The 21,380-nt window shown below is 38.8% G+C and overlaps 1 protein-coding gene across 1 annotated transcript in view; it reads right to left on the bottom strand.

The window, feature by feature from the left end:
* Positions 1–226: 226 nt before the first annotated feature.
* Positions 227–21,380, bottom strand: part of LOC137284314 (transient receptor potential cation channel subfamily M member-like 2) — a 30,552-nt gene continuing 9,398 nt past the window's right edge. Inside the window, exons 14-25 of the mRNA XM_067816083.1 lie at positions 19,090–19,309; positions 7,618–7,655; positions 7,409–7,475; positions 7,025–7,153; positions 6,256–6,576; positions 5,547–5,721; positions 4,890–5,055; positions 3,884–4,059; positions 3,258–3,363; positions 1,835–1,897; positions 1,556–1,600; positions 227–1,458 (exon numbers count right to left, since the gene is read on the bottom strand). Of these exons, the coding sequence (XP_067672184.1) occupies positions 1,251–1,458; positions 1,556–1,600; positions 1,835–1,897; positions 3,258–3,363; positions 3,884–4,059; positions 4,890–5,055; positions 5,547–5,721; positions 6,256–6,576; positions 7,025–7,153; positions 7,409–7,475; positions 7,618–7,655; positions 19,090–19,309 (1,714 nt within the window). The 3' untranslated portion in view covers positions 227–1,250. The remainder of the gene's footprint in view (positions 1,459–1,555; positions 1,601–1,834; positions 1,898–3,257; positions 3,364–3,883; positions 4,060–4,889; positions 5,056–5,546; positions 5,722–6,255; positions 6,577–7,024; positions 7,154–7,408; positions 7,476–7,617; positions 7,656–19,089; positions 19,310–21,380) is intronic.

The following is a 21,380-nucleotide window of genomic DNA, read 5'->3' as shown; positions in this document are numbered from 1 at the left end:
AATTCCGCAATATATTACATTGTGAATTTCATTGCAATATACTGGTTAAGCGGTATCCTTAATAATTGTTTCAGTTCTCTTATAAATTGCCAGCTATTTTAAAGACATGTTGGAATGTCCGGTCAGAGCAGGTCCGAGTTTGATGTCTGAGCCGACAGGGGATTGAGTATTCCACCCTCTCCCTTCAGTATTGCTGCGTGTGACATTAACCAACAAACAAACAAACCACTCTTCATAAGTTTGTTTTAATACTGTAATACTGTTTACTGACATGTGATCATGGCAATGGCAAATTCGACTGCGTTTAACAAAGTATCTTTGTTAACTTGATTATGTGGTGTTGATTTGGACATCTTGCTTGCGCTTTCTGACATGATGCAGAAAGGACACGTAAAATCTCCGAAACGCCATCACATTGTCAGCGAATACCTCTATATAAACTACCTATCTACCAACCTTCCAACCCCTCTTTATCTCTGTCTCTGTCTGTCTCTCTATCTGTCTGTCTCCACCCCCCCCCCCCCCTCTCTCTCTAACTAAGTGAGAACAATGAGGGTAGATGTTTTGACGGTTTTAAAACCATTACTAGGCATTAAACGGGAAAGCCATCCGTTGAATGCTTTATGGGGTTCTTTATATTCTGAATACAAAGTTGAAATTTGAAAAAGATAATTACAGTCAAAATATATCTATAATAGTTATTTACAGGAATACTAAAAACGCACAATGCTGGTATATTGTCATAATTTCATGTTTATATGTCTGTAGTCCATGTCTATCTACTGTGTGCCTTTGAGAAACACATTACCTTTTGATGAGGTAGAATTAGGTTAACAAACGTGAACGACATCTGTAATGATGAACAAACGATGACTGCATGTACGTGTTAAATACGTTTCAGGAATGTGTTGCATAGGTCTGTTCCGAGTGTGGCGTTTCACACACGCATCATTCCACCTACACCTAATATTTTCTTGTGAATAAAGTCGAGTGATACAGTCAAAATTGTCAATAGATAGTCAGCACGTTTCCACTCTCCATTGTACGTTTCCACTCTTCAGAGTACGTTTCCGCTCTAAAGGGTACGTTTCCGCCCTAAAGGGTACGTTTCCACTCTTCAGGGTACGTTTCCGCTCTAAAGGGTACGTTCCCACTCTAAAGGTTTCTTTTCCACTCTAAAGGATACCTTTCCACTCTATAGTGTACGTTTCCACTCTCCAGGATGAACCATACACCATAGAACCGTACACTTATGCATTTTCCTCTTCACCACCGTAATCATCCAGTGTTAGAACATGATTGTCGGTCACAGGTGTCGTGGACGTCCCGATCCTGCCAGGCCCACACTGTTCCCGAAATAGTTTCATCTCTTTGCGAACTTCTGCAGCTATTGTTTTCTCCAGGTCAGACTTCATCTTCCGTACCTGTGTACTCAATGCATCAACAAGACCTTCAACCCTGAAAATATTCAAACATAGTGCTTGAAAACGTTAGCAAACAATGTACTTACATGTCATGTCATTATATTGATACTTGTAAACACTAAAATACTTACTTTGACATGTCAATTCTGTTATCTGCCGACGCTACCTCTTCTGACCTACAATGGGAAAGAGGTTAAAAGGCATGATCTAAGTTTTCTACTATAGATGTTCACATATATACACATTCATATGAAGTGATAATAGACCACTCGGGTACACACTGAAATAAGTACTGCTTACAAGTTCATCCATAAGACATACTTATCAAACAATGAATTGGTAAGCGTGTCAGATGTGTAACAGCCGATTGAAGGATGTGACAGTTTTGTCAATTGCTATGAAGTATGTACCTTGGTGGTTCACGAATAGCTCTGATCATCTTTACCATGTCTTCCTTGGTGTCGGATTTGTCTCTGAGAAAACAAGGATGCAATGTAGAATTATTAATTTCGATTATCACCAAACCTGTAGATGTGTGCACTACAATACTGTAGAGTAATAAACAGACCTTTTCCATCATGTATGCTATATTTAGCATTACACTTTCCCAGTGAAATACAGAATCTAGTGCTTTTGGTCATATTGAGTCCCATTTGAGAACCGAACTCACACTCTCAGCGTTAGTCATCTAATATTCAGCACGTAAATTCTGATACCTAACCCACCGGAGTAGAGGGTCCTCTGGGGTACAGGGTCTACTGGGGTACGAGGTCTGCTATTTTTTTTGGTACTCATATCTGGAACCCGAGGTTATGACAAGGATATTTTAGGGCCCTCTTTCTCCAAATATTCTAATTCAACAGTATTTCTTTCAGCTAAGTCAAGGGAAGTTGTATTGTTCGGACCGCAGCTTTGTTAACGTTGCACATGACACGTTTTGTTTCAAGTCATTTCCAAACCGTATAATTTCTATATGTCGTGTGTTGACTTCACATAGTCTGAATAAATGGGGTTTGCATTGCTGTAAATATACGATAACACAAAGACTGACTTTAAACTTTGTATATGCATTGATATGCATTTCACTAAAAACTCGAGGAACCGAATTTTGTGATTTGTGTGTGGTTATCTGTGATAACCACGACATAGACGGTATCCTAAGATGTACCTTCTCTGAAATACCATGTGTATGCTTAAACGTAAGGTTAACTAATATACTGACAGGAATGGCATATGAATATCCCAGAGGTACATGTACGTTAACTAATATACTGACAGTAATGACATATGGATATCCCAGAGGTACATGTACGTTAACTAATATACTGACAGGAATGACATATGAATATCCCAGAGGTACATGTACATTAACTAATATACTGACAGGAATGACATATGAATATCCCAGAGGTACATGTACATTAACTAATATACTGACAGGAATGACATATGGATATCCCAGAGGTACATGTACGTTAACTAATATACTGACAGGAATGACATATGGATATCCCAGAGGTACATGTACGTTAACTAATATACTGACAGGAATGACATATGAATATCCCAGGGGTACATGTACGTTAACTAATATACTGACAGGAATGACATATGGATATCCCAGAGGTACATGTACGTTAACTAATATACTGACAGGAATTACATAAATGTATCAAATTGCCACCTCTTTATCTATATTGATACGTATAGTGTCCCTTTCAAACAAATTTCAAACACATTTTTAACTAACCAAAATATTTTCTTACATTTGTATTCAGAGTGTACTAATTTTTGCCAAGTTTCTTTAATCAAGAACCATCATGTAACACAAACCCAAGCGAAGATATCTGCTCGCTTCCTGACTTGAATTCTTCAGTAGCCAGGTAGTATTCTCCCATGGACCTCTCCCAGGAATCCATTTCTTCATTGACTATTTTGTCTGAAAGAAGGTTTTTGAGTACGTCCATACGGTAAAAGATTATCTGTTAGGAAAATACATGCTAATACAGTTTACTCACTATATGTTCTCAGCCTATATTGCCATCATGACCATCCTATCGGTATTTGTAGAATATATTACAAGTTACCGAATCTCCCACAAGAAACAGCTGTCTGAAGCTTCAACTGCATGAACCTGATAATTCAACAGTGGAACTGATATAGGCGTCTAGTACCTATACAAAGCGTATTGGAAACAACAGACATGATCTCCACCAGTTTACCGTTGTTAAAATAACATGGCACAACTTAACAACTTCACATACGTTTTTATAAAGAGGGGAAATTGAACAGAAGTGGAAATGTGAATTTTGTGCATCTGAAGAATGCAAACACACTGCACCCGGGGTATTTCATTCATACAAATGAACTTATTCTGATTTTGTTATTGATGAACATTTTATATATATTCGTATTCCCACACATAGGTATTTTAACTCACTTTACATTACCATACATACCTTCTTTTGGTGCCACTCGCGCTGTCTTGCAACGCGCGTAGATGAAGTAGCCGACGTCAAAGAAGACGTTGAAAGGAGGGGGTAGTGGCGGTTTGCTGTAATACTCCAGTATTACTTTGGCCTTTTGCCATGCTGCCAGCCATTCCGTCTGATCGTGGACCATTTGAAAGGTGAAACTGTCAACAATATCATTAAAATAGCGGCTCTCTGATATGCAGGAGGGTGCAAACATGTAGAAGTATGCTGGTAAAAATACAATGTTCTATTTTACCTTTTTCTTGAAGGGTTCATCTCTGTCAACTACATCAATTGAACTATTCATATTAACAGACTATTATTTTCATTGTGACAATTGTTTTCTTAAGGAGAACATTTACATTGAAAACAATGCATCTGAAATATGCAATCAGAAGAGAGAATGTACCCGAGTATGTACCTTGCTCTGAGTATATTACTTGATAACCATAATCTACGTGAAATTTGCTCTCAGAATGTTAAAGAGAATCGTGTTCAAGAGGTTTAAAAAAGATAACATCTATTAAGACCTACATACCACCTGTCGGTGTTCCGAAAGAGACTATCGGGGTGTATACCACTCTCCAGAAGGTGAATATCAGCGTGTATACCACTATTCAGATGAGTGAGTGAACTGAGTTTCACGTGGGACTCAGGAATATTCCAGCTAAGTGCTGGCGGACTGTAAATAATCGAATCTGCACCAGACAATTCAGTGATCAACAACATAAGCATCGATCTGCACTCGTGGGAACCGATGACATGTGTCAGCCAAGTCAGCGAACCTGACCACCCGATCCCGTCAGTCGCCTCTTACGACAAGCATGGGTTGCTGAAGGCCTATTCTACCCGGACCTTCACAGATGAAGAATTTCGGGATGTACACCACTGTTCAGAAGGTGAATATCAGGGTGTATACCACTGTTCAAGATATGAATAGTGGGGTGTATACCAGTGTTCAAAAGGAGAATATCGGGGTGTATCCATGTACCTGAATCTTGCTATCAGGATGTTGAGGAGGAGTACATTCAGGAGAAGCATGTGCAGCGCCAGAAGAACTGGAACTGAGTATTTCCCCAGGGAGGATGGACATTCATCCTTTGTGCCGTTTTCAAAAATGAGAGGGTCAGACGAACAGGCACCTTGTGTTTCACTGGCTAAAATAAAGAACAGAAATGCAGAGAAATGTATAACTTGCAAGTATGCTTTGTTAAACGCAACTGATCAGTAGGTATTTTCCCATTGTGTCACGAACGAAGAACCCTAATACCAAACACTCGTTTAACAATGTCCAACAATATGTCGGGCAATATTCTTTCCTTTGACGTCCCCATGTCACACTTACTGGGGTACGATCGAACATGATCTACGTTTTAAGTAAAGATATTACGTGTCTTGCTCAGAAGTTCGTTTGATCAAGGTGGCACCATTCAAATACTTAATGAAGTTTATCAAAACCGTTCTGGTACACGTAGAGGACATCGGTGACCAAAATCAAAAGATTGTGTTATTACATATACAAAACGATGACCTTTGAGTGTCTGTGTCTCAGGTTTTTCCATAAGTATTTTTTTATCCACCAATAATGATAATACACATTCAAGCATGTTTCAGTCAACTGACATAGTCTGTAACATATATATTCTACCTTCAATTTCATCCAATCCTAATTCCCCAAATAGGTTCCAAAATGCACTCTTAGGTATGTCAATCAAAGCTTCAGGTGACCAGTCACGATTAGGGTAAAGAAGAGAGTGTGCAGCCAGACCATGCGATATGATGAAAACCAACATTATCACAAGGAACGGAAACAGGTCCAGGATCTACAGGAGGACAAAGAAAAGTTACATTACAATCGCGTAATTCTTTGATTTGACAAAACTTTGAACACTCAACATCTATTGAGTACGTAACTGCTTTTTAAAATTCCAAATTACCCTTGACCAAAGTCGTATATACATCATTGGCTTGATCTTTTCGAAACAATCTAAAATCAATTTAACAACCAAGACGACATGAGTAGCAAGCCAGATATTTGATCATTATGGACATAATTCGGTAAGGCCTGCGCAAGTACCCATCCACCCACCCCCAAGACCTGCGCAAGTACCCCCCACCCCACACCTAAATTAAAACGAGGAAGTGCGTCTTTGAGTGGCATTTTTTAAAGTTGGAAATGCTTTTCAGTGTGTTCAAATACAATGATGAAGGAAGCATGTTAAAACTGATCCTTATCAGACCAGGCATATATACTCAGGTGATACATGATTTGGCAGGAATGAAGTTCAAGTGGGGATACGGTCGGAAGTCTCCCCAATAATGCGGGTTTTTGTATTTTGTAGTCAAAGTCTACCAACCATTTTGAAGATCATTTCAAGAACTGGACCCATCGTGCTGATTATGGCCAGATATTGAAGGATTCTCCAGGTGAAGAACATGATGTCCACACTCAGTACGACTCTAGCAGCTTCATATACATCACTCCTTGTGGTGTCTAGATGGACGATGGTCATCAGAATAGCACCAACCAGAAAGACTCCAAGAGAAACACAGTCCAGTATGTTCCAGTAGTTATCAGAGAAATACGTCTTCAGAACCGAGCAGAGTTTCCACGAGCAGCAACACTGACATTTGTCCCTGCAACACTTGCACTGTTCAGCCGGCTTGGTTTTCACAATCTGGAATTAAACTTGATACTTTAACTTAAAATCAGTATCGAGTCGCTATCTCTCAGTCTATAACCTTTAAACATTCTGTATTGTCTGAAAGGTCTACCACCGGGTTCCCTGACTCAAAGACTAAAGTTTTCCTCATAGACTAAACACACGTAGAAGCTGGTCATTTGTTAGCGTGATAAACCTGGGCGCCTATCCCCAAGGGGATCGCAGGGCTACGACACTCGTAACCCCCATAATATAACATTTAGACGTCAACTGACATAGTGTCACGATCACTTTGATAAACGAAGCTTTACTAATACTTTTAATGCTGTACCTTCGATCACACATTTGGTATTTCTCACCAGGGCCTAGATTTTCGAAGCCCTCTTAGCGCTAAGATAGTCGTAAGTTAATGTTAACGTATGGCACGTTAACTTCGAAAATCTAGGCCCAGTTACATACTGACCTGTCTGATTTCCTCCCAAACAAACGTTAACCACCATCCGGCCAAGATGCCTTCGAGAACTGAAAATTCTTTCTTCATTTCAAACAACAAGGTGTGGCCGAAGATACCCAGGAAGCACATATAGAACAGCTGTGGGGAGAGGAAACGATTTTGTGTGTTTGTCCATTGGAGTATTAAATACAATAATATACAAGATCTCATGATAATGATATTGATATTTTTTGCGACGGTTGGGTAGCTCAGTGGTTTCGGTGTTGGTTCGTCACGGCGACAGTCCAGGTTTAGTACATTACATTCAATGTCCTAAAATGGAATTTGCATTAAAATTGGTTTAAAATTCAACTCTGTCACTTATTCAGTGACTTTTGGTCATTTATACGTTACCAAGTTCAAAGTGTATGTTGTTACTGGAGCTATCACAAGTCGCACTAAGCGAGCACAGAGCGATTCCCTGAAACGATAGAGCATAGGATGAAATATATTGGAAAGGAATATTTTTTTCTTTTTCGCGAAAGAATTTTCGCACTGTGATTTTGTTTTGTAAAAGCTCATGTCTACGTTCAAATGAAATCCATAGGAAAAGAAATACTCACTCTTCAATATTCAGCTGTTTAGGTGTTTTGTATGTATCCTGTAAAACACATAAACGTGTTCTCTGATTCCAGTAGTATGTACTGACAACCAGTGCTACTGTGATATCTAATACAAACACGTCACAATTTAATTCTGGACTCACAAAAGTCCAGAAACTCTCAGCACTGTGGCCACTCTCTCACAAGGGATTTCGCAAAATTAAACAGGCAGCTGTTATGTATAAGTGCTAAGGATGAAAAAATGGAAAATTTTTTTTCGAAAACTCAAAATTTAAACTCGCTCGCCCATGGGCACGCCCATGGGCTAACAGTGGCCAATGGGTAGGCCCATGGGCAGGCCCATGGGCGAAAGTGTTTAATTTCATCCAGAATAAATGTTTTGGAGGTTGTAAATGAATGAAAAAATGTTGATAAGTATCATGACACAAATTTCAGCTTGTTGTGACTTGACTCTGCTAACTGACAGCAATTTTTAGAAATCTCGCCCATGGGTGAAAAACATATTGGCCCATGGACGAGAATAATTAATTTCATTGAAACTACATGTTTTTTCCCAGGCTTTGCAGTTTTTCAATGAATCAACGTGTATTTATTATTGTCTTGACACGAAATTAAGCTTATTTTGACTTAATTCGGCTAATTTAGAGTGATTTTTCAAAACGCCTCGCCCATGGGCGAAAACCATTTGGCCAATGGGTGAGAATATTTACTTTTACTCAAAATACACCTTTTCCCATGTTTTGGAGGTTGTGAATGGATGAAAGTGTGTTCATAAGTATCATGTCACAAAATTCAACTCATTTTGAATTAATTCCGTTAATTTAGAGCTATTTAACAAAATCTCACCCATGGGCGAAAAACATTTTGACCCATCGGCGAGAATATTTCCTTTTACCCCAAACACATCTTTTCCAATATTTGGAGAATGTAAATGAATGAAAGTACATTTATGAGTATCATGACAGAAATTTCAACTCATTTTGACTTAATTCCTCTAAATGAGAGCAATTTTGAAAACTCTTGCCCATGGGAGAAAGACATTTTGGCCCATGGGCGAGAATATTTGCCTTCACTCAAAATACATCTTTTCCTGTGGTTTGGAGGTGTAAATGAATGAGGATATATTTATGAGTATCATGGCACAAAATCCAATTCATTATGACTTAATTCTGCTAATTGAGACCGATTTTCAAAAACATCTCGCCCATGGGCGAAAAACACTGGGCCCATGAGCGAGATTATTTCCTTTTCACTCCAAATACATCTTTTCTAATGTTTTGGAGGATGTAAATGAATGAAAGTGCCATTGTAAGTATCATGACACAAAATTCAACTGATTTTGACTTACTTTTGCGAGTTCAGGAAGATTTTTTTTAAATATGCCAGAATAATTACTTTTACTCAAAATACATCTTTTCCTGTGTTTTGGAGGTTGTAAATGAATAACGATATATTTGTAAGTATCATGGCACAAAATTCAACTCATTTTGACTTAATTCTGCTAATGTGTAACAAGTACAAGAATCTGGACTTCCACTTAAATTTTCATAGTTTTTTTCATTATCTTGGGGGTTGTAAATTCATGAATGAAAGTGTGTTTATAAGTATCACGATCATTCCGGTCTTAATTCGACTAATTTCGCTCGTGGACGAAAATATTTTGGTTTGCTCGTTTTCTTTATTTTGCAAACATATGGTTTAAAATAGATGAAATTCTAATGAAAATTCAGTTTAATTTCGTGAGTTTAGTTTTATGTCACACTCAGCAATATCCCAGCAATATGGCGGCGGTTTGTAGATAATCGAGTTTGGATCAGACAATCCAGTGATCAGCAGCATGAGCATCGACCTGCACAATTGGGAACTGATGACATGTGTCAGCAAAACTCAGCGAGCCTGACCACCCGATCCCGTTAGTCACTTCTTACGACAAGCATAGTCGCCTTTTATGGCAAGCATGGGTTGTTGAAGGCCTCTTCTACTCCAGATCTTCACGGGTCCCGAACACAGAGCTTTACTTCCAGCAACATATACAGTACACTTAGAATACTAAGCCTTAAGATTCCTTTGAATTTAGGTATTCTATAAATATGACAAAATTCAACCTATATCTATGAAGTTGAAGTTATTTGTGAAAGCCCTAATCAAGAGTGACCAAACTCCAGTGACTATGCTGGGACACATTAATAAACGGTGTTGTGAGATCTTTAAACTGTATTGAAATATGTCTTGTCAATTCCACTGACATTCACCAAATGTACCCACCTAGTAGTTTTAAGTGTACCTACCCAGTTTAGCATGTTTCGTTTTAGTAGTGTGGTCTCCATTTTTAGTAATTCCCGTTTGCCCGTCCCGGCTTTTCTTCGTCCGAGGTTTTATGGGGTATTCTCCTATTTGTCAGACCAGAAATTATCTACAACAGGGGTAGGTCACTCGCTTGTTTTCTTTACCAGATGTACTAATTAGTATGCGCCTCCTCATGCTCCAATGCACACAGTGACCTGATTCGTCTCCATCGCAACTTAGGATGCGTTTAACAGTACTTCAGCCAGTTTACTGTATCAGTCGAAATCTTACAATGAATGAATGAATGAATGAATGAAGAGCAAGAAGTATATGTGAATGAATGAAAGAAATGATAAAAGAAAGAAGTGCATATGTGAATGAATGAGAAAGGAATAATAAAAGAAAGAAGTACATATGTGAATGGATGAAAGAATAAATGATACACCACTGCCATCCCTTCCAAAACATGCTAAAGAACGTAAACCTTTCGTTAGATCACATATGTTAAGATCAGCTTGTTATTGTCTCCCTGGTCAGACGTAACAATTGTCAGACAGGTTAAAACAACAAACTATCTGGTTGACTGCACAGCTGCATGTTGACGTTGTATACCCACATCACCTACTTTTCCTGCGTAACCTTCATCTACATCACCATCCTTAATATATTCAGCAGAGAGCACAGAAGGTCCTATAGCTGTAACCACTGAACCGTGGCGTCTCTCTGCTCCCAAGTTCCCAAGTGGGGGTGTCCTTTTCTACCTCTTCCATTAATCTTTAAAACATCTATAAAGCTCAATGCACGCATTTTGTTACTCAAATGTGATGTTATACATATCATAAGAGTATTTTTTATGTATTATTCAGTTGATAAATTATTATTTCATGATACATATATGTACAATGTATTTTGCTTCGATTCTGTAACTACCCACATGACATTGAGACCATTCTGATTTATCGAGTAAAATACGATTGTATAGTTTTGAGTTTGAATCTTGGCATAATTTACCGGTCTGCCACTTTTGCACTCTACCTTTTTAAAGGGGGCGTGCATATTTTGGTGGTTTTTAGTATTCCATCTATTCATTTGGATTTATTAATTTATCTGTTTTGGTTTTGTTTTGTTTTTCACTGCTAGTGGGCCTGTTAGTCTGCTTTGATAACTGTAAATTTATTCTAACGTTTGACGAGCGGAACATGAAGTGTTGTTATCATGTATGTTAATTAATTATATTATTGGTATGGAGCGGCATTGATATGTATGTTTATGCTTGCCAATCCAGTCCCGATTACTTGAGGAGATTGGTTTAAACTATAGATTAACGTATCCATACTATTAATGTGTAATCATTATATCGGGCTATGAGGAATACGTAATGTAATCAAGATTGACTTTGCATTTACTTTTCTATTTTTTAAATAAATTTGCACTATTTTTGCTACACTCGAAAAGACTTACCTTGGCTTTCGTGATTGTGGTCTCTAAGTATTTTAGAAATTATGTTGTTGAGACAACTGGAACTGTTGATCTGCAGTCTTTCAAAATTCCTTTTCACGAGATATATTCTCCCTTTTTACCAGTTTTCAAAATGAACATATAGCTGTTTACACAAAGGTATCTTCCCGTAAAATAAGTAGGACGAAACGTGAAGCATAGCAGCGCATTTGCCATAACTGAAGTTGTTAAAATGATCCTGAAAACTGTCATTTTCAACATTCACCTTGCAAGCAATTTTATCAAGAAACTAAATAGCTCATTACTAATGGAAGGAGGGAACTGAAAGACCGTTTTATTAACTGAAGTCACTGATTGAACTCGCTAACATCGATTCACTTAGATTCTGGTACACGTGTCTTATTTCGTTTCCTGAGGACACACATTTTACTTTTTTTTATAGAAAATCAGTATAATCCGTAATCTAATCCCATAAAACAACACCGTTGTGAAGCATAGCAGCGCATTTGCCATAACTGAAGTTGTTAAAATGATCCTGAAAACTGTCATTTTCAACATTCACCTTGCAAGCAATTTTATCAAGAAACTAAATAGCTCATTACTAATGGAAGGAGGGAACTGAAAGACCGTTTTATTAACTGAAGTCACTGATTGAACTCGCTAACATCGATTCACTTAGATTCTGGTACACGTGTCTTATTTCGTTTCCTGAGGACACACATTTTACTTTTTTTTTATAGAAAATCAGTATAATCCGTAATCTAATCCCATAAAACAACACCGTTGTTACTACACCAAACGATTTTTACCTCGACCCAAATCAAAGGTTTAACTTACAGGACTACCTGTAAGATGTCCCTTTCTTGATAACGAGTTTAACAGCTACTCCGAAATGCTGCTTACCTTATAAGAAGTTGTATATCCATAGAACTTTCGTGTTTTTTTCCAAATGATCATGACCTGAACAGATATTACTTTGTCAGAGACTTCATGAGTGATTTTCAAGTTCTAATCCACTCACTAATTTCCACTTTTTCATCATTTTGACTTTTATCTCAGTTTGTTGTGTATCTCAGCATAACTCGCAAAGACAATGGAAACTGAGCGGAACGATGTTTCTTCCGCGTTCACTTACGTAATTTCCGCAAAGCGCCTACGACAATTTGCGCCGAAAAAGTCATGTCTCGTCCGCTGGTCTTGTTTATTGGAGTAAAACAGCTGCCGCTTTCAAGTGTATTTTACTTGTCATATACAAAATTCATCCATGGATCACATTAGGTCATTAGGGGACACCAGCTTTGAAATGAACAGGTGTTCGTGAGTGTATATGGATGAAAAAGACTGATTGCGCAAGACGCGCAGCCAAATATCTCACATTCAAAGGAAATCTCGAATTGATTGTTTTATAAGGCGTCGAGCTGACCAGTTGGTTTTGGTGTTGTGTATAAACCTCCTTTGCAAGAACTTTGTCAAGCATACCTGCTTTGTCCTTTTGCAAGACCTGCACATATTAGTCTTTGAAAGACATTGACATTTATGTGCAGGTGCTCTGGAAAACCTTGTCCGGCACGATATTCCTTCCAATTTAGTTATTGTGTGCATGCTGCATTTCAATTTTGGAAATGTGCTTAAAACATATTTTGATTCTCAAAGAATGTGGTTTGTTTAGCATGCAAAATATTGCTTTGATTAACACTTCACCAGTACCATACAATATTACAGAATACACAAAACCGGATACACAAAAAACGACAAATTATAGCATTGTGATTAGGGGTGTATGGGGTCCTACACGCCCTGGTGCTGTATGGATTCGGGGAGGGGGTAACGGAGGAGATGACCAAGACACACGTACTCCATGCGCTATCATGGTTCTCCTTACTGCTTGAAGATCGACCTTTTCTCACTGTGGTCTATGATGACTTCGGTGAACGGAAAAGAACTTATTCACTGTGAAAACCAGAAAATAGTTGAATCCGTCCACGATTTTATCATAAAACACAAAGATTGATTTTTAATTTTTTAACAGGAAACTAATTAACTTGTCAAAAACTTTCTCACAAATGTTCAGTGTTTCTACAAAGAGCTAGTCAGACACAACAAACCATAATTCTATTTTTCATGTTTAGTTATATGATAGTTGTATTTGATGTAATGATATGTATGCATATGTTATTATATGATGGTTCATATGGATGACGACACATGCTTCATTTATATTTTGTATTATATGCTGTATGGGTGAGGTACTGTAAAGCTTGTTCACCAGTCCCAATCAGAGTTACAAAACACACAAAAATACAACAACATGGAGATGTGTGGAGAAAATAGAGACAGTAATGTCATAACTGAACAGAAATCATTCCCTCTATTGGTGAAGGCCGTGTGGCATTAGTTAAACAAAGAAATCTAGTCGACCATGCCTCCTATTCCTCTTACTCCTTAAACAAACGACTTGCCTGGGCTGTCTAAAATTGAATTGAAATGTTTGTAAATTCGATGTTTCGGGTATTACGTAAGGAGGTAATCAGGTCTCAACACTATGGCGTCGACGCTCCGGACATGAAGGAAAACCAAATACGTTATAAAGTACAGTAATGTGGTCACTATGAGCGAGGCAGACAGTCTGATGAGCATAGCTCGTTACGGAAATCTCTTGTCTTTGGAGTTGCTCGTTGAGACGCTGAAGCCTTCTGTCAAGTTCTTTATTCTTTATTGTGGCCACTGTGTCACAATATGCAGTTTACATTGCTCACAGACCCTCGATTCACGATGACGCCAACTTTTTCGACTACTGTTCGTGCGACGACTATCATTCAGGAATTGGTTCCACAGCTCATTCTTTCACCGATGTCTTTGTGTATGTGTTTTAGCTCGTTAATTAGCGTAGAGACGAGTCTTCTGCTATTCTGGGGCACAAGTTTTCCAAGGTAGTCGACGCTCCGGGTGTCATTAGAACAGTGTTGAGCACTGTCACACTCCACTGCTTTTCGACAGTCCTGTTGTGTATTTGATAAAACAATCGACAATCCGGGTGTGAACCAAAAGAGGATACCACCATTCTCATCGGTGGATGAAATGGGATGAAGAAAACCTGCATACTCTTCATCACATTGCTACACCGTATTTACCATAACGAATGTTTAAATATCACTTTATGTAAATAGAGCATCAAAACAAGCTGAAACCATGTATTATATTAACATGGTAGTAACTATAGTCGATTCGAACCACTGCTTTACAGTTCACTGACTGCCGTGGATGCAGGCTTTTCCCACGTGGCGGGGTAAAACTTAATGACATATTCTCCCTCGCAAGGCCACGTGAACCAATCAGAAATGGACATTCTTAAATGGGGTAGGAGAAATGTGCCCTGTACGTTCTTATGAACCTTGATCTTTCAGTTGTGTACAAATACTGGTCTAGAATAATGTTTCAAACACTTTAATACGTATTGATGCAGGGGCTCCATATATGTTCTTGTTTACGTCCCGCTCGTCAAACGTCAGAATAAATTTACAGGTATCAAAGCAGACTCACTCGCTGGGCCACTAGCAATAAAAAAACCCCAAACAAAGCAAAAACAGATAAATCAATTAATTTAAACAAATAGATGGAATACTAAAAAACACCTAAATATTAGTATGCACGCCCCATTTAAAAAGATAGAGCGCTAAAGTGGCAAGATTCAAACTCAAAACTATTCAATCGTATTTTACTCGATAAATCAAAATGGTCTCAATGTCATAATGTGGGTAGTTACAGAATCAAAGCAAAATATTTTACATGTTTATGTACGATTTATTTAGCAAGGCCAGAAAAATCCCCGACAAACACGGCCGCTTCTCCTCAATATGTGGGTTTGTGAGAGTGAGGGTACTCCCTACAAGGCTCACTCCCATTAGTTAACAAGGCGTCCTCCCATTTTATGTATTGTTCACTCGATAGGTACGGAAAATTAATTAGGCGATGTGGGTATGTCATGACTGGTTGATTTCTCAGGATTAGGTGAATTGGGTATGGCAGAGTCGATATGCTATGATCATAGGGGATTTAGCAACCATGTTGGAGTGAAGGAATGACAAAACTCTGTGATAGATTAATGAGTGTCTTTTTTAAGCATTATGAAAATGGGAATGGCAAATTAACACAAAATGCCCTAGACCTGTCCAGCGTGTCATACATATATATATATCAACTGAATATTACATAAAAATACTCTTATGATTATGTATAACATCACATTTTAATAAAAAGATGCATGCGTTGAGCTTGTTAGATGTTTTAAGATTAATGGAATAGGTAGAGAAGGACACCCCCACTTGGGAACTTGGGAGCAGAGAGACGTCACGGTTCAGTGGTTACAGCTATAGGACCTTCTGTGCTCTCTGCTGAATATATTAAGGATGGTGATGTAGATGAAGGTTACGCAGGAAAAGTAGGTGATGTGGGTATACAACGTCAACATGCAGCTGTGCAGTCAACCAGATAGTTTGTTGTTTTAACCTGTCTGACAATTGTTACGTCTGACCAGGGAGACAATAACAAGCTGATCTTAACATATGTGATCTAACGAAAGGTTTACGTTCTTTAGCATGTTTTGGAAGGGATGGCAGTGGTGTATCATTTATTCTTTCATTCATTCACATACGTACTTTTTCTTTTATTATATCTTTCTCATTCATTCACATATGCACTTCTTTCTTTTATCATTTCTTTCATTCATTCACATATACTTCTTGCTCTTCATTCATTCATTCATTCATTGTAAGATTTCGACTGATACAGTAAACTGGCTGAAGTACTGTTAAACGCATCCTAAGTTGCGATGGAGACGAATCAGGTCACTGTGTGCATTGGAGCATGAGGAGGCGCATACTAATTAGTACAAATGGTAAAGAAAACAAGCGAGTGACCTACCCCTGTTGTAGATAATTTCTGGTCTGACAAATAGGAGAATACCCCATAAAACCTCGGACGAAGAAAAGCCGGGACGGGCAAACGGGAATTACTAAAAATGGAGACCACACTACTAAAACGAAACATGCTAAACTGGGTAGGTACACTTAAAACTACTAGGTGGGTACATTTGGTGAATGTCAGTGGAATTGACAAGACATATTTCAATACAGTTTAAAGATCTCACAACACCGTTTATTAATGTGTCCCAGCATAGTCACTGGAGTTTGGTCACTCTTGATTAGGGCTTTCACAAATAACTTCAACTTCATAGATATAGGTTGAATTTTGTTATATTTATAGAAACCCTAAATTCAAACGAATCTCAAGGCTTAGTATTCTAAGTGTACTGTATATGTTTCTGGAAGTAAAAGGCTTCAACAACCCATGCTTGCCATAAAAGGCGACTATGCTTGTCGTAAGAGGTGACTAACGGGATCGGGTGGTCAGGCTCGCTGACTTTTGCTGACACATGTCATCAGTTCCCAATTGTGCAGGTCGATGCTCATGCTGTTGATCACTGGATTGTCTGATCCAAACTCGATTATCAACAAACCGCCGCCATACTGCTGGGATATTACTGAGTGCGACATAAAACTAAACTCACGAAATTAAACTGAATTGTCATTAAAATTTCATCTATTTTTAAACCATATGTTTGCAAAATAAAGAAAACGAGCAAACGAAAATATTTTCGTCCACGAGCGAGATTAGTCGAATTAAGACCATAATGAGTTGGATTTTGTGCCATGATACTCATAAATATATCCTCATTCATTTACAACCTCCAAACCACAGGAAAAGATGTATTTTGAGTGAAGGCAAATATTCTCGCCCATGGGCCAAAATGTCTTTCTCCCATGGGCAAGAGTTTTCAAAATTGCTCTCATTTAGAGGAATTAAGTCAAAATGAGTTGAAATTTCTGTCATGATACTCATAAATGTACTTTCATTCATTTACATTCTCCAAATATTGGAAAAGATGTGTTTGGGGTAAAAGGAAATATTCTCGCCCATGGGTCAAAATGTTTTTCGCCCATGGGTGAGATTTTGTTAAATAGCTCTAAATTAACGGAATTAATTCAAAATGAGTTGAATTTTGTGACATGATACTTATGAACACACTTTCATCCATTCACAACCTCCAAAACATGGGAAAAGGTGTATTTTGAGTAAAAGTAAATATTCTCACCCATGGGCCAAATGGTTTTCGCCCATGGGCGAGACTTTTTGAAAAATCATTCTTAATTAGCCGAATTAAGTCAAAATAAGCTTAATTTCGTGTCAAAACACTAATAAATACACGTTCATTTATTGAAAAACTGCAAAGCCTGGACAAAAAACATGTAGTTTCAATGAAATTAATTATTCTCGTCCATGGGCCAATATGTTTTTCACCCATGGGCGAGATTTTTTAAAATCGCTGTCAGTTAGCAGAGTCAAGTCACAACAAGCTGAAATTTGTGTCATGATACTTATCAACATTTTTTCATTCATTTACAACCTCCAAAACATTTATTCTGGATGTAATTAAACACTTTCGCCCATGGGCCTGCCCATGGGTCTACCCATTGGCCACTGTTAGCCCATGGGCGTGCCCATGGGCGAGCGAGTTTAAATTTTGAGTTTTCGAAAAAAAAATTTTCCATTTTTTCATCCTTAGCACATATACATAACAGCTGCCTGTTTAATTTTGCGAAATCCCTTGTGAGAGAGTGGCCACAGTGCTGAGAGTTTCTGGACTTTTGTGAGTCCAGAATTAAATTGTGACGTGTTTACATTATCTATCATATACCAAAGTATAAACAAACTATTCATACAAATTCCTTAATGTTAAGTACTGACAGTGTATATTTCAAGATCGAATTCTAACGTTTATAACTTAACTATTATGTCATATTATAATCTGAAACCTGCTTGATGTTGTTTTTTAGGACATCAGGGCATTCCCACGTGGTTTTACGATGTCCAAAGGGATGCCATGGTCCTCAGGAACACATATTAGTTGTCCTGGCTTGCCTGTTACGTTTTAACGTATCTGGATGTATTTTTGCCCATAACATCAGTCAACGGAAACTCGACCTTAAGTTTCCCGTAGAGATCCGGGTTAGAATACATCTTCAGTAACCCATGTTTGTCGTAAGAGGTGACTAACAGGATCAGGTGGGATCACTTCTTCACGGGTCAAATATTACCGGTATGCCGGTATATCGCTGTAAACTTTCTCAACTCATGTATTTAGTAAAGAACATATATGAACTTTTTTTAAATTATCTCTATGTTTTAAATTAAAATCTACACTGACTTTACAGTAGATGTTTCCCTTCGCTGTTCATTGACCAAACGGCATAATGGCATACTATATATTGTATACAAAAAAATATAGAAACCCTGACGATGCAAAGAGTTTGTTGACACATGTCATCGTATCCCATTTGCGTAGATTGATGTTCATTCTGTTGATCACAGGTCCAGACTCGGCGTAAAACCAAACTGACCCAATCTACTTCAATCATGAACATGTCGTCGCCATAGAAATCGAGTTTTGTGTTGGTTGTTGTTTACGCCGCACTCAATATCCCACCTATATGGCGGCAGTTTCTAAATAATCGAATGTGGACCAGACAATCCAGTGATCAACAACATGAGGATCGTAGCATACAATGTGTGAAGCCCACTTGGCGTCCCACACTGCGATACTGTTGGGCTATTTCTTTAAACGGTGTAAAACTAAACTCACCTGCTTTATTGATACATAGTCGCACTCACCTGTATGGGTGGATTAACTATCCCCCACCACACACGTTGAGTGTACTCCGTGTAACCGTCTTCGGCGAATATTCTCCAGTTGTCTGTTGCCAAAGAGCATCTAAGCAAATCTTCCTGCCATATGTTGTCTGCAAGCTGGGACTGTATCAGTTCTATAGTCTTTTCTTTATTGTCGTCATAACATTTGTTTATGAGGCCGATTGCTCTGTCCTGAAACGATCTAAACACATGGAATATTACTGAAACACACACTGTTGTTCAATTAGATAACGAATACAATAAACATATATGTTCTTGCCGCAGTTGCAAGGTTCTACAGAGAAACATGGGCGGTGGACGAGGTAATGCCTCTCCTCGCTAATCAGCCTACACACCTGGCTGATATGTGTTTCTTGTTAACTCGTGCAGTCTAATAATAAATCCGTTCTGTGAAAGTAATCGAATACAGCCTTTAAGGCAGTATATACCATTAAACGATATCAACATATACTATTTGCAGTCATTTTTTCAAACATTTTTTAAAGCACCGATATCAGGTTTGTTGAAGAAGATAACATCTAGATCTAATGAACATTGATAGAACATCTGGTGTTTTAACAATTAGTTGATTCTGTCGTAATTTCTTCCTTTCAGGCGCTTCACCTTTCAGTCAATACCGCCTGACATTCTAGAATTTCGTCGCCGCTCTGGCAATGCGTAAGTTAGATGGTGGCGTGAAGCTTTAAGGCGTGAAGCCTGGTTTGCGCACTGTTCGCGTCCTGTTCACGCACTTGGCACGCAATGCGTGACCGAATATTATGAGCATTGCCACTCAATGGTACGCTATCACACGACTTATTTATGTCAAAGTCAAATGTAGTTGGCGCATTGTTTATGTCTAGTGTACGGCACGGTACGCATGACGCGCATTGTTCCAGCATGGACATGCATTGCCACATGGTATTTTGTAGTCTCGCTTGACGCCTCGCTATAAAAACAGCTGGCATCAGCCCCAGCTTAATGCATTACTGTGGACCTACAAGATGTTTAACACCAGAGAACTAGCTGTTAATGCAGAATAGAACAGGTGTCTGTTCACAAGGAAGACCCAAAGAGGCTATACAGACATTACCTGAGAATTTCCTCCTACTTGTTCCAAGAGATTGTCGAGAAGTTAACTTCTCATCTTGAGAAGAAGACTACATTTATGAGAGAACTACGAAAGTCACAAAGTACTCCATTTGCTCCAAAACTGGCGAGGAGTGGAGGGAGCTTTCTGAAGGTTTTAGTTGCAGAGGGAACTTCCACAACTGTCCGTTGGCTGCGGATGAGAAACGCATTGCAACGAAGAAGCCATTCAAAGATGGGAAAATTCTACTACAAGTATATGGCTTCCACAGTATTGTACTGATGGCCCATGTGAATGCTGGATACCGGTTCTTGTATGTTGCTTTTGTGGCACTGGGTGGTGGTTAAATAGAAGGAAGAAGTGCACTTTGCATGTAGATATGTATGCTTGCGTATATGTATTACTTGTCTCCTGTTGGCGCGGGCCCTTTTCTTTGCAAGAGAGAATGGTCACATCCTGTCCTTTGCAAGAGAGAGTGGCCATATCCTGTCCTATGCTTTGCAAGAGAGAGTGGTCATATCCCGTCCCATAGTGATCACAAATATTTCAGCAACCGGGACGTGTCAGCAACACAGGCTCAAATACCTGTTAAAACTGTCATTACCATTCTCTAAATTAATTGTGTAAGGAAATGTGTTAAAGAAAGTGCTGTTATGTCATCTTTATTTAAATGAACACCCTCAGTCTCGGGTGTCATGAGGGGAGTGTCCATATCCTTGGAATATGGTGACAGCGCTACTGTCCGCTAAACCTACAGAAACATCCCTCTCCCTCTCGGCAACCTCGGTTTCCGGCCTTCTCTGAGTCCCTAGTTCTTGTCGAGTCTCTTTTCAAGGTTTGTATCCAATGCTGGTCCTGCTCTTCTTCTAGTTGTCTTCTTCTTCACAGGCATCATGTTGACTGATCGCTGTCGAGTTAGGGAATGTGGGGACTGGCGATGGACTCGCTTTTATGTAAATGCGCTGTCATCGCTGATTTGTGCGCAAGCAATGCGCGAAGAAGGCGTACCCAGTGCGTATCAAGTTAATGATATGCGCAAACTATTCGGGCCGTGCGGAAACTACAAGTCCCGCCCAAAGACGGGACAAATTGGAAGACGTAAACCATGTCACACACAATTCGTGACCAAAGCAGGCTCACGGGTGACACTGCGGGTCAATGCAAGAAATGTGTTTGCGAGCAT

Source organism: Haliotis asinina, chromosome 5, assembly GCF_037392515.1.
Source record: "Haliotis asinina isolate JCU_RB_2024 chromosome 5, JCU_Hal_asi_v2, whole genome shotgun sequence".
NCBI classification, from domain to species: Eukaryota; Metazoa; Mollusca; class Gastropoda; order Lepetellida; family Haliotidae; genus Haliotis; species Haliotis asinina.
Note: the sequence above shows the minus strand (reverse complement) of the source record. Positions and strands in the feature narration are given on the sequence as shown.